At 34.8% G+C, this 11,329-nt stretch overlaps 1 protein-coding gene across 1 annotated transcript; it reads left to right on the forward strand.

Annotated features, from left to right (window-relative positions):
• Nucleotides 1-2,672: 2,672 nt before the first annotated feature.
• LOC119987408 (probable auxin efflux carrier component 1c) lies at nucleotides 2,673-6,061 on the forward strand. The gene is made up of 6 exons (XM_038832308.1): nucleotides 2,673-4,361; nucleotides 4,457-4,706; nucleotides 4,808-4,893; nucleotides 5,224-5,381; nucleotides 5,568-5,644; nucleotides 5,737-6,061. The coding sequence occupies exons 1-6, from the start codon at nucleotides 3,173-3,175 to the stop codon at nucleotides 5,801-5,803; spliced, it is 1,827 nt and encodes a 608-aa protein (XP_038688236.1). The 5' UTR covers nucleotides 2,673-3,172; the 3' UTR covers nucleotides 5,804-6,061.
• Nucleotides 6,062-11,329: the final 5,268 nt, after the last annotated feature.

Raw genomic sequence — 11,329 nt, forward strand, 5'->3', positions numbered from 1 at the left:
TTCTTCTTTGGTCAAATTGCATCATTGCTTAGCTTAATTAATTACTTTATTGAAAAAGTAATTAAGTGTTTTTGTTAGGCAATGTTTATGGTAAAAGTCAAGATATACTCCATGAGAAGTTAAATTAGCACTCTTCCTCTACTTTTTTTTTTCTTTCTTCAAAGTGTGCTAAACTATCAAATGAGAATTCGCCTCCAAAGAAATTAAGCTAAAAAAGTAGACCTAAAGTTGATAGCTACAATATCTTTTTCTTTTTTCCAAAGTAATTTGCCCTATATTTTTTTTTAACTATTTATATGTAAAAACTTAATTATGCTTTGTCAAAATTATTGTAATTAATTTCTTCATTTTTTTTGTAACCAAGGAACCTCCCATCCAACATGCCCTTCACACAAATGAGTGGGTATAAATCTCGAGCCGTCAAAATACGCCACACCAATACCACGCTGACGACATGTAAGATTGGGCGAAACCCTGTGCGGATGAAATAGAGCTCCTAATCCTCCCCCTAAAATGATCCATAAAGCCCAAGAGACTAGAAAAACCCCTAGAGAAATACTCTCAATTGGTTTGAATTCCTGACATTAGCTACATGTCGAAACAACTATCCGCCCTAAACCCATGTATATAACCAATTGAGCTATAACAAGTAATAGTGAAAATAATTGAAGCTGGCTAAGGGGAAGATTTATTATTTTTCAATTAATAAGAATATTAATAGTTATATTTAGAAATTAGGATGTTTCTTTTGATTAATTAATATTTTAATTACTTTCCTAGTTTATAGAGAAATTATCCTCAAAGCAAAGGGTATGATTAATGAAAGGACATGGTATGACAGCAACGACCAAGAGTTAAATCATTCAATCCAAACAAGTCACATAAACCAATTGGAAGTGATTGGAAGAGTATCTTCAACATGAGAAAACGATAAATCAAGTGGGTTTTCATTGGATATGCAATCAAATATATGCCTCCAAACTTTGAAATATCAAGGCACTAAAACAATTAGGTTATATATATTTGGAGCCCCTGAAACTGCCAACTAAGTTATGGTTGGTAATCGACAAATTAGGATCCATTATGATCCCTTCACTCTTCTACTTCTTCAATTCTCCAACTAAGTTATTCATGTATGTATATCAATTCCCTAATATGGCGTACTTATACTTATTTTCAATGTTTTAAATGTTAGATTTTGAATCGTACCGATGAGCTCATCGATAAATGGTTCAACCGGTTTGACCGGCTGATCGGATTAATTAATTTACTTTTTAGTTTTTTTAGTATTTGTTACATCATTATTTAGTGTTCTATATGTTAACTACTTAACTTAAGTAGTTAATAATAATTAATAAGTCAATATAATTAATAACATCTTATACTCATACATTAACAATTTAATATAAGTAATTCTTATTTTGAGATAATTATATTGGTAAACCGATATGTAGATCGATATACCACTGGTCGAACCATTATTTGATCGATTTGGTATTTCAGTGGTATTTAATTGAATCAGATCGGTGAACACTCCAATTTCTGATTCACCGACAAGTATAGCCGGTTTTATAAAATACTTATTTTAAATATTAGTTGAACCGGCTAAACCGGACCCCTTATCAACATAATATCATGTTGTGGAAAAGTTAAATGACAAGTGAGACTCACAGTTTTGGAAACCACATGTTCAAGATCAACGGTGGAAGAGTGGTCCGCATGCGAAAACGATAAATCAAGTGGTTTTTCATTGGATATGCAATCAAATATATGCCTCCAAAATTTGAAATATGAAGGCACTAAAACAATTGGGTTATATATACTTGGAGCCCTTGAAACTGCCAACTAAGTTATGGTTAGTAATCGACAAATTAGTCTTCAATTCTCCAACTGAGTTATTCATGTATGTATATCAATTCTCTAATATGGCGTGCTTATACTTATTTTCAATGTTTTAAATGTCGGATTTTGAATCGTACCGGTGAGGTCATCGGTAAATGGTTCAACCGGTTTGATCGGCTTACTTTTTAGTTTTTTAAGTATTTGTTACATCATTGTTTTAGTGTTCTATATGTTAACTACTTAACTTAAGTAGTTAATAATAACTGATAAGTCAATATAATTAATAACATCTTATACTCATACATTAACAATTAATAATTTAACATAAGTAATTTTTAATTTGAGATAATTATATTGGTCAACCGATATGTAGATCGATATACCACTAATCGAACCAGTATTTGACCGATTTGGTATTTCAATGATATTTCAATGATATTTAATTGAATCAGACCGGTGAACACTCCGATTTTTGATTCACTGACAAGAATAACCAGTTTTTTAAAATACTTATTTTAAATATCGGTTGAACCGGCTAAACCGGATCCCTTATCAACATAATATCATGTTGTGAAAAAGTTCAATGACAAGTGAAATTTACAGTTTTTGGAATCACATGTTTAAGATCAAAGGTGGAAGAGTGGTTCACATGCGAAAATTCTTATATACATACATACATATATATTTCCATAAAGCCATTAGACCAATACCTACAACCCATGAGCTAAAAAGGCGAATCCAAGAAGAAAGATTGGAAAAAGGAGAGGTTGGAGGCTCTTAAAAAGGCTCTCCGAAACAAGTACTTAGAGACACCCCATTATGCTTTTGGTTTGCTATTTTACAGTCACTAGTCCCCATTAGATTCATAGAAGATAGAGCCATATATATGTTATACAAAAGCTTTCTTACCTTTGCCCTCTCTCTCTCCCTCTCTCATCCAAACACAACCCAAAACAAAGAAGAAAAAAACAAAAGAAAATAAAGAGAAGCAAGTCTTGTGCTTTGGCCCTTGGGGACTGGCAAGTGTGCAAGCTTTGCTCGCAACTCTCAAAGCACAGCCTTTCTTGTGTACCAGTGCTTCATAAAAATTCTTTGAAATCTGTTAATTACAACCCACCACACCCCAGAACCCCAAAAACACATGCTCTCACATTTTTCTCTTCTTTACTTTTCTCATCATCATCATCACCACCACCGCCACTGCCACCACTACTACACCCAAGCCCACAACCATTTTCGTGTTCCTCTTCCAGTTCCAAGCAGTCTTGATCAATTTCTTAGAGTTTAGAGATTCAGATTTGATTTGGGTTAGTTCAAAAAGTAACCAAAGATGATCTCATTAAGTGATTTCTACCATGTGATGACTGCAATGGTTCCACTCTATGTGGCCATGGTTCTGGCTTATGGTTCTGTGAAATGGTGGAAGATCTTCACTCCTGATCAATGTTCAGGAATCAACCGTTTTGTTGCTCTATTTGCAGTCCCTCTTCTCTCCTTCCACTTTATCTCTTCTAACAATCCTTATACCATGAACCTTCGGTTCATAGCTGCTGATACGCTCCAAAAACTCATTGTCCTTGCAGTTCTTGCAGTTTGGGCGAATGTAAGCAAAAGGGGTTGCTTAGAATGGGCTATTACTCTATTTTCAGTATCAACTCTCCCAAACACTCTTGTTATGGGTATTCCTTTGCTTAAAGGAATGTATGGTGAATACTCTGGGAGTTTAATGGTTCAGATAGTTGTGCTTCAATGTATCATTTGGTACACTTTGATGTTGTTCTTGTTTGAATACAGAGGAGCCAGAATGCTTATTGGAGAGCAATTCCCTGACACTGCAGGGTCTATTGTCTCCATCCATGTTGATTCTGATATCATGTCACTTGATGGAAGACAACCTTTGGAAACTGAAGCTGAAATCAAAGAAGATGGGAAGCTCCATGTCACTGTGAGAAAATCCAATGCTTCAAGATCAGATATCTTCTCAAGAAGGTCACAAGGACTTTCGTCCAACACCCCGCGGCCATCAAATCTCACCAATGCAGAGATATACTCTCTGCAATCATCAAGAAACCCAACTCCCAGAGGATCCAGTTTCAACCACACGGACTTCTACTCCATGATGGCTGCCGGTCGGAACTCTAATTTCGGTTCTGCTGATGTTTTTGGCCAACCTACGTCGCGTGGTCCGACGCCAAGGCCGTCCAATTTTGAAGATGAAAATGGGGTGGGTAACAAGGCAAGATACCATTACCAGGCACAAAGTGGTGCGACCCACTACCCGGCTCCTAACCCCGGAATGTTTTCCCCAACTGGGTCCAAAGGTGTGACTGCTGCTAATGCAAAAAAGGCAAATGGACAAGCACAGCAGAAACCAGAAGAAGGAAATGGTAGGGATCTTCATATGTTTGTTTGGAGTTCAAGTAATTCTCCTGTATCAGATGTATTTGGTGGGGGTGGGGGTCATGACTATGCTTCTCATGACCCAAAAGATGTAAGATTGGCTGTCTCTCCAGGAAAAGGTACTATTATCGTCTCTTTGTCGATAGTTTGTTTTAACTGTTAAAACTTTTTTTTTTCTGGGTTTTTGATTCTAATGCTTGTGTTTGTGCTTCAGTTGGTGGTCAAAGAGAGAATAATCAGGAGGATTACTTGGAAAGAGATGAATTCAGCTTTGGAAATAGAGGATTAGAGAACAACAATCATCATGAAGGAGGAGATAAAGTGATTGATAGCAAGCCAAAAACCATGCCTCCAACAAGTGTAATGACAAGGCTTATACTGATCATGGTTTGGAGAAAACTTATCAGAAACCCCAATACTTACTCCAGCTTAATTGGTCTAATCTGGTCCCTAGTTTCATTCAAGTAAAGATCTTGCCATTTTGTCCTGTAAAATCAACTTTGGTTTCTGGTTTTTCCCCCCCCTTATAGACACTAAACTCTCATTCATTAATGGTTTCTTGCAGGTGGCATGTAGAGATGCCTGCCATTATAGCAAAGTCTATCTCAATACTGTCAGATGCAGGGCTTGGCATGGCCATGTTCAGTCTTGGTCAGTATAGTGAAAACACTGCATAGACATATCTTTATTGATTCTCCTGCTTTACATTTTCATCATTAATGTTATATCAAAAGCAAGCAAACACAGTAATCTGATATTATCAAAATATTCTCTAATAACTTTTTCACTTTTTTCCACAAGTTTTGCTTGTTTTGATGGGGTAATTGGGTATGTTACTACACAGTTGTTTAGTGGTGCAGGTGATGATGAAAGTTCTTTCAAAAGAGAAAAAATATTATGGTGTCTGACAAGTGACAATGGTGTTGATGGATGATGGGCATGGTTTATGGTTTTTGATTGATGTATTGAACATCTTTACAGGTCTGTTCATGGCTTTGCAACCAAGGATCATAGCATGTGGAAATTCCGTTGCAGCTTTTACAATGGCTGTGAGATTCCTTACAGGTCCAGCTGTGATGGCAGCTGCTTCTATTGCTGTTGGACTAAAGGGTGATCTCTTACACATTGCCATTGTCCAGGTCCCTTTTCTTTCTCTTCTCTCATCTGCTTCCCTCTGACACAACCAATCCAACACTTAACTACAAACAAAAGCTCCAAAACAAGAAGATTATATCTTTATTTTTACACTAATAATGAAGAACAAAAGCATATGTGGCCAGTAATACTAACAATTGTCTTGAATTTGCCAAACAAAAACAACACAGGCAGCTCTACCACAGGGAATTGTCCCCTTTGTCTTTGCTAAGGAATACAATGTACACCCTGATATTCTCAGTACAGGGTGAGTGTTTTTCTTCTTTTGATAAAACTACACTACTGAGTCTACTGTACTTCAAATCTTCACTTACTCAATTTATTATCTTGTTCTTGCAGGGTTATATTTGGGATGCTGGTTGCATTGCCTATAACTTTAGTTTACTACATTTTATTGGGTTTGTGAAGTGAGAAAGTTTGTGAAGAAACTTAAAGATGGTGGTGGTAATCCATCAAAGAAAAATTTGACACAAGCAGAGAAAGGAAGGAAGGACAGAGTCCACCATGAATCTTTTGTCTTCAAATGTATTTTTCTTTCGTAGTAAATTTGTAAAACTCCATGTTTGTAGTCAATTTATAACAAAAGGAATGTTTCCCCTAGTTAATTAATTAAATTAGTGTACTTTCAACTTCTATATATTATTCCCCTACATTTTTAGGTTCATATTGTCCAAAATGGCTGCTGGTTTTTTTTTTCTCTTTTCTATTTCACTTGATTTTTGGTCTTTTTTTTTATTGATTTGAATGAAAAAAGAAAAAGGATTCTTCAAGTGGTTTTTCAATGTAGAATAAAGATGGACGGGCCGACTTGATCTACGAAATTGGTGGGCCACTTATGGGTCGTGCCCGCCTACTTTACACCTCTAAGAATATGCAATGTATTTTCAAGTTGCTTTTTTTCTTGTTTGCCACATGTAGAGGTGTTCGCAATCTGTTTCAATCGATTTTTTTTCAGATTTTTTGATATGAATATAACCGATCAATTGGTTCGGTTTTGGTTTTGACAGTTTTTTTTTTAAACAAACCTGGCCACATGTAATCAAACAATGAAACGAACTTATATGTACACAACCATACAAATTGTAAATGATTTGATTAATTATTTAGTTTGTGTAATATTTCTAATTTGTAAGCTTAAATTAGGGGGTTCATGCATATTTACTAGTTGTAATATAAAATTAAGATAAATGAAATAAATTAGGAGCTAAAAAGTGGTTTTCAAAATGTATATATATGTATATATATATTAGTTGATTGGTTGGAGGAAGTGCAATAGGGGTCCCCCCATTATAAGGTAGGGTTTGATTTGATAAGGACTTGTATCCAATATTGGGGGACAAGAGTCACATCCAAAGTTTCTCTTCCTTTTTTCTTTCTTTAATCTCCCCTTATTCTTTTTAGCTACACACACAAACTTATTGCCTCTTTTTGACACCTTTCATTTTCACTCTTTGTACATGTTTTTCCCTTTGTATGACACCTTTTTGAATAAGTATTATTTTTTGTGATCCATTTTTTTTAAAATTTTATTTTTTCCAATCTAAATATTGTTGTAATACTTAGGGTAAAGAAGGCATCTTCAAAAGAAATTATTTTCAATTTAATAGGAGCGTTGAGGAACCATAATAGACAAGTCTTATGATTTTAATCCTTCTTGTTATGAGATAATTGATGCATCCGCGGCGGATTTGTTGGAGTTGTTTGATTAGTCGCCAAGTGATGAGGATCTTTGTGGTCTTATTTGTTGAACTTGTTCATACATGGAGCGAGTTGACTAATTTCAAACCGTCAAAAAAGATCGATTTACTACACTTTTCATTCATGTTTAATTTGTTAGTATAGGCTTCGTAGAACGATTCGTACCAATGTTTTGTTCGAAATTGGACAAAAGTTCGTCCATGTGAAGAGTCCGGGAATCTTATCAATACCCATGTCATGCATACCCGACACCGATACGACAGGGTAAAGTGAATAATCCAAGTATCATAGGTTGATATACTTGACTTCTCTAGGGGTAGATTCAAATTGGATAACTCTTCCTTGAGCTGATGAGGATATACTTGAACTTGAACTGAACTCATTACTTAGGATATTTCTTACTGACCACGTCAGGAATCACTGCCTTATATCTCTTTTCATCCTCACACGCCTGCCTGTTGTGTAATAATTAAAGTAGTTAGCTTTTGCTGTTTATTTCGATTGAGAGGAGTTTATTACCAATATATGTTTCATAATCGGCACCTAAACCTTTTTTTAACAAACCATACAAATTTACTCTTTGAACATTCGATAAGGGTATAAACTCAAGCCGTCAGATCCGCATGCACAAAATTAAAGTTTCATACCTGATGGACATGGGTAAATTTGGTCAAAACTTAACGCGTGACCACAAGAGTATTGTTATCAGTGGAAATCGAATTCAAGACCTTTTAAATTCATACGGTTTGATCCCAGACAGAGGCTATCAATTAGGTGGTGAAGTCGACATTATACTCAAGATATATGAAGAGTATATGCCACCATTTTTTTTGGTTGTCTGGCTCTTGTATGCTTGTTGTCCCCCATCATATTTTGTCTGTAGATTCTGTAGATACATATGTGTGTGTATATTCTTACATAATCATCAGTTCAAAGATTGATATTATTTTCATTGGACCTAAAAATATTAAAGCTTATATTATTAAGGTTTGAAAATAACAGTTAAAAAGACACCCCCATAGGCAGCCTGGAGTTTTTCATGATGTTTGACCAATATATATATATATATAATTCTCTTATGAAGTCATAAAATGAGTTCTAAAAATGATTCAAAATAATTTTTTAATATTTAGAAAAAATATATTTCTATTTTGATCAATCTTACGAACCTAATGATATTTTTTTGTTCGAAACAAAAAATCAAATTCAACAGGAAAAGTAAATGATAATTCTGAATCATTGGATATAAAACTAAAGACATTTCATACACTTTTCAGATTACATTTCATATATAATGTTTAGGGGATCTATATTGTAAGTAGACAACATATATTTGGATAGACCCACTCTATTCTTAAACAAATTTAATTTGACAAAAAAAAAGGAATTAGAAGACTTCTCCCCCAAACATGTCCTTATGTGTTCATCTAGGGACAAAGGTTTTATTTCAACGAATTAGTGTTTTCCTCATCAACACCAATATAGTTCGGCTTGAATGCATGCGCGCGTGATAAATTACATGACTAGGAAGGAATCTTTGAGAAGAATGACTTGGAAACCAATAACATGGACATGCCCACTCAATTATACACATGCCACCATCAACACTATATGTTACCATATATATATATATATATATATATATATTGAAATGGAGAGGGAGATTCGAACTCTGATCATCAGGATATGATACATATCATTCTTATCACTCTAATTAGTGGCTTGGGGTGTGTTGTTAATTAATATATATATATATATATATGTGTACTATACTTATATATTAGCATATATAATTCATTTTGTATGAAAAAAATAGTTATTTTTTCTTCTACTATGGCTAGGAAATTTTCCATGTTATTGCATTTGAATGGTGATGAATTTTCTTGTTAGGACAGGAATCTTTCCTTATATTTCTAGAGAATAATTATATGATTTTACTCAATTTTCTCAATCGAACAGAACCTCTTTCTCCAAGATTCCAAACAAAAATTATATTCCTATTGACAATTGCTACATCAACCATATACGGCTCTGAAATAAAGTACCTGACAAGTTTGGCATGTTTGAATTTTCAACAGTATAATGTATTTGATATTTTACTGAAGTCACCTTCCAATAAAAATAATGATATGTGGCGTAGGATGCCGCATCCACAGAGCTGTCGACCAAGGAATAGCTGATGTGTCAAACCGAGCAAAGTTATTCGAGAAATCGCCCAACAATGAACTCCAGACAAGGTAACTGAGAGGCGAGCATCTCGACAGGACCGAGAAGCATGAGAGAGACAAGAGGAGATTCATTGTCCGGAAAATCCTCTAAGAAGATCTCATTTATCACGTATAAAAAGGGATCTCTACCATCATGTAAACGATTCCATACTCTCCACTCTTGAATACCAATCTTGAGAGAGAGCACTTCGAGCACCGAGCACTCCCAAATAATGGTATCCCTGACTTGAACGTCGAATACTTACTAAAAAAAGAAAAAACTTGAGCGTCGGAGCTTCCTCTGAGAATTCAACTTGGGGATCCCATAGGCCATAACTCACGTTTTCATATGTGCAGACCATCTCAACGAAACCGAGTCAATCCGATCACATTTGAAAATTAAAAGAAAAAAATTTGTTTTGATAGTGTCGCAACCGGGGTCACGACGCGGACCGGCGTTTGAGGATGAAAAATGTTTAGAGTCGCCACCAATTGATTTAAGGTGCAATTGGACACCGAAAAGACCTGCGAACCAGAGAAAAGGGTACGGGGATCGATTGAGTGTGGGGAAGGTGTTAGGCACCCCACAACTCCCGTTTGAAAACGGTTACCCGGATTAATCTAATGGCTATCTTATGGAAACTTGCTCTTTGCAAGGTGTAATTGTTAAAGTTTGAATTATTACTTTCAACACACTTATCAACTCATGATAGTGTTTGAAAAAGAAAGCTTGGAATATTACTATCAATTTATGATAGTTTTTATTTGAAAATAGGTTTAAAATAACACTATCCACTTATGATAGTTTTGGGAAAAGATTTGTAAGAATACTATCAACTTATGATAGCATTAAAAAAAAAATTGTAATATTACTATCAACTTATGATAGTTTTTTTATTTGGAGACACACTACCAACTTTTGATAGATTTAATTTTAAAACACCAACTTATGGTGTTAACGATAAAATGTCCTACCAACTTTTGGTAGGTTTAATTTTGAACACCAACTTATGGTGTTAATGATAAAACGTCCTACCAACTTTTGGTAGGTTTAATTTTGAATATCAACTTATGGTATAAATGATTATTTGGAAAAGTGACATTTATCAATTTAACCTATTATTGCCAACTTATGGCAAATTCATAAATGGAATCAAATAAGGTTCATAATTCAAATAAAGGAAATCAACTTATGATTTCTTTAATTGAAATGACCTATATTCAATTTTAAGCCTATATATTCATAATCCACACTTGTACAAATAATCCAAATAATAAATGTCGAAATTATACAAATCGACATGAATAAGATAAATTACACAATATGGGGGGCCAAATATACACAAATTGTAATAAACCAAACAAAATCTTGAAATTGCTCAAGCCTCCATCAACTCGTCCAAATAATATCCAAGCCCGAGCCTCGTCCAACAAAACAAACATAAAGAGAGGGAAAAATAGAATACTCAAATGTAAATCAAGATTTAAATCGAATCAAGACCACATTATGAGATTCACACGTATCCAAACCAAGAAAATCAAATCCAAATATGGTCTCTCCCGCTTTTTCCAACAAGAAATAGAAGAAAAAAAAATGCAAAGAGAAAGGGCTCAACATATTAGTATCGAAAACACTCCCAAGCATCACATATGTCCAAGGTGAATGCAAGAAACACCATGTCTATTCTTAGTCAACATCCGAGGATGCTAAAAATGAATCAAACATTGAAATCAAGTGTAAATAGAGCAATACTTGAGTGAAAGATATGAGGGGTATGAAGCTTCTACCAAAAAATCCAAAGAATCGGTTTTCCCCTTCTCTCCTTCTCTCCTTCTCTTCTTCTCTTCTTCCTCTCCCCTCTCTTCCTCTCTTCCTCTCTTCTTTTTTTGTTTTTCTTCACCAAAAGCCAAAGCCTCTCCTTTTTTTCTTCCTCTCTCTCACGCCTCCTCTCTTCCTCTCTTTTCCTTTTTCTTTCGTTTTGTTTCCTCTCCCCCCCTTCTTATTCTTTTTCTTTCTCTTTTCCTTC

Source organism: Tripterygium wilfordii, chromosome 20, assembly GCF_013401445.1.
Source record: "Tripterygium wilfordii isolate XIE 37 chromosome 20, ASM1340144v1, whole genome shotgun sequence".
Lineage (NCBI taxonomy): Eukaryota > Viridiplantae > Streptophyta > Magnoliopsida > Celastrales > Celastraceae > Tripterygium > Tripterygium wilfordii.

Excerpts from the sequence above, each read along its gene's own strand:
- LOC119987408 (XM_038832308.1), top strand. The coding sequence starts at position 3,173 with ATGATCTCATTAAGTGATTTCTACCATGTGATGACTGCAATGGTTCCA. Across the intron at positions 4,362-4,456 it reads GGCTGTCTCTCCAGGAAAAG|TTGGTGGTCAAAGAGAGAAT; the intron begins GTACTATTATCG and ends TTTGTGCTTCAG. Across the intron at positions 4,894-5,223 it reads CATGGCCATGTTCAGTCTTG|GTCTGTTCATGGCTTTGCAA; the intron begins GTCAGTATAGTG and ends ACATCTTTACAG.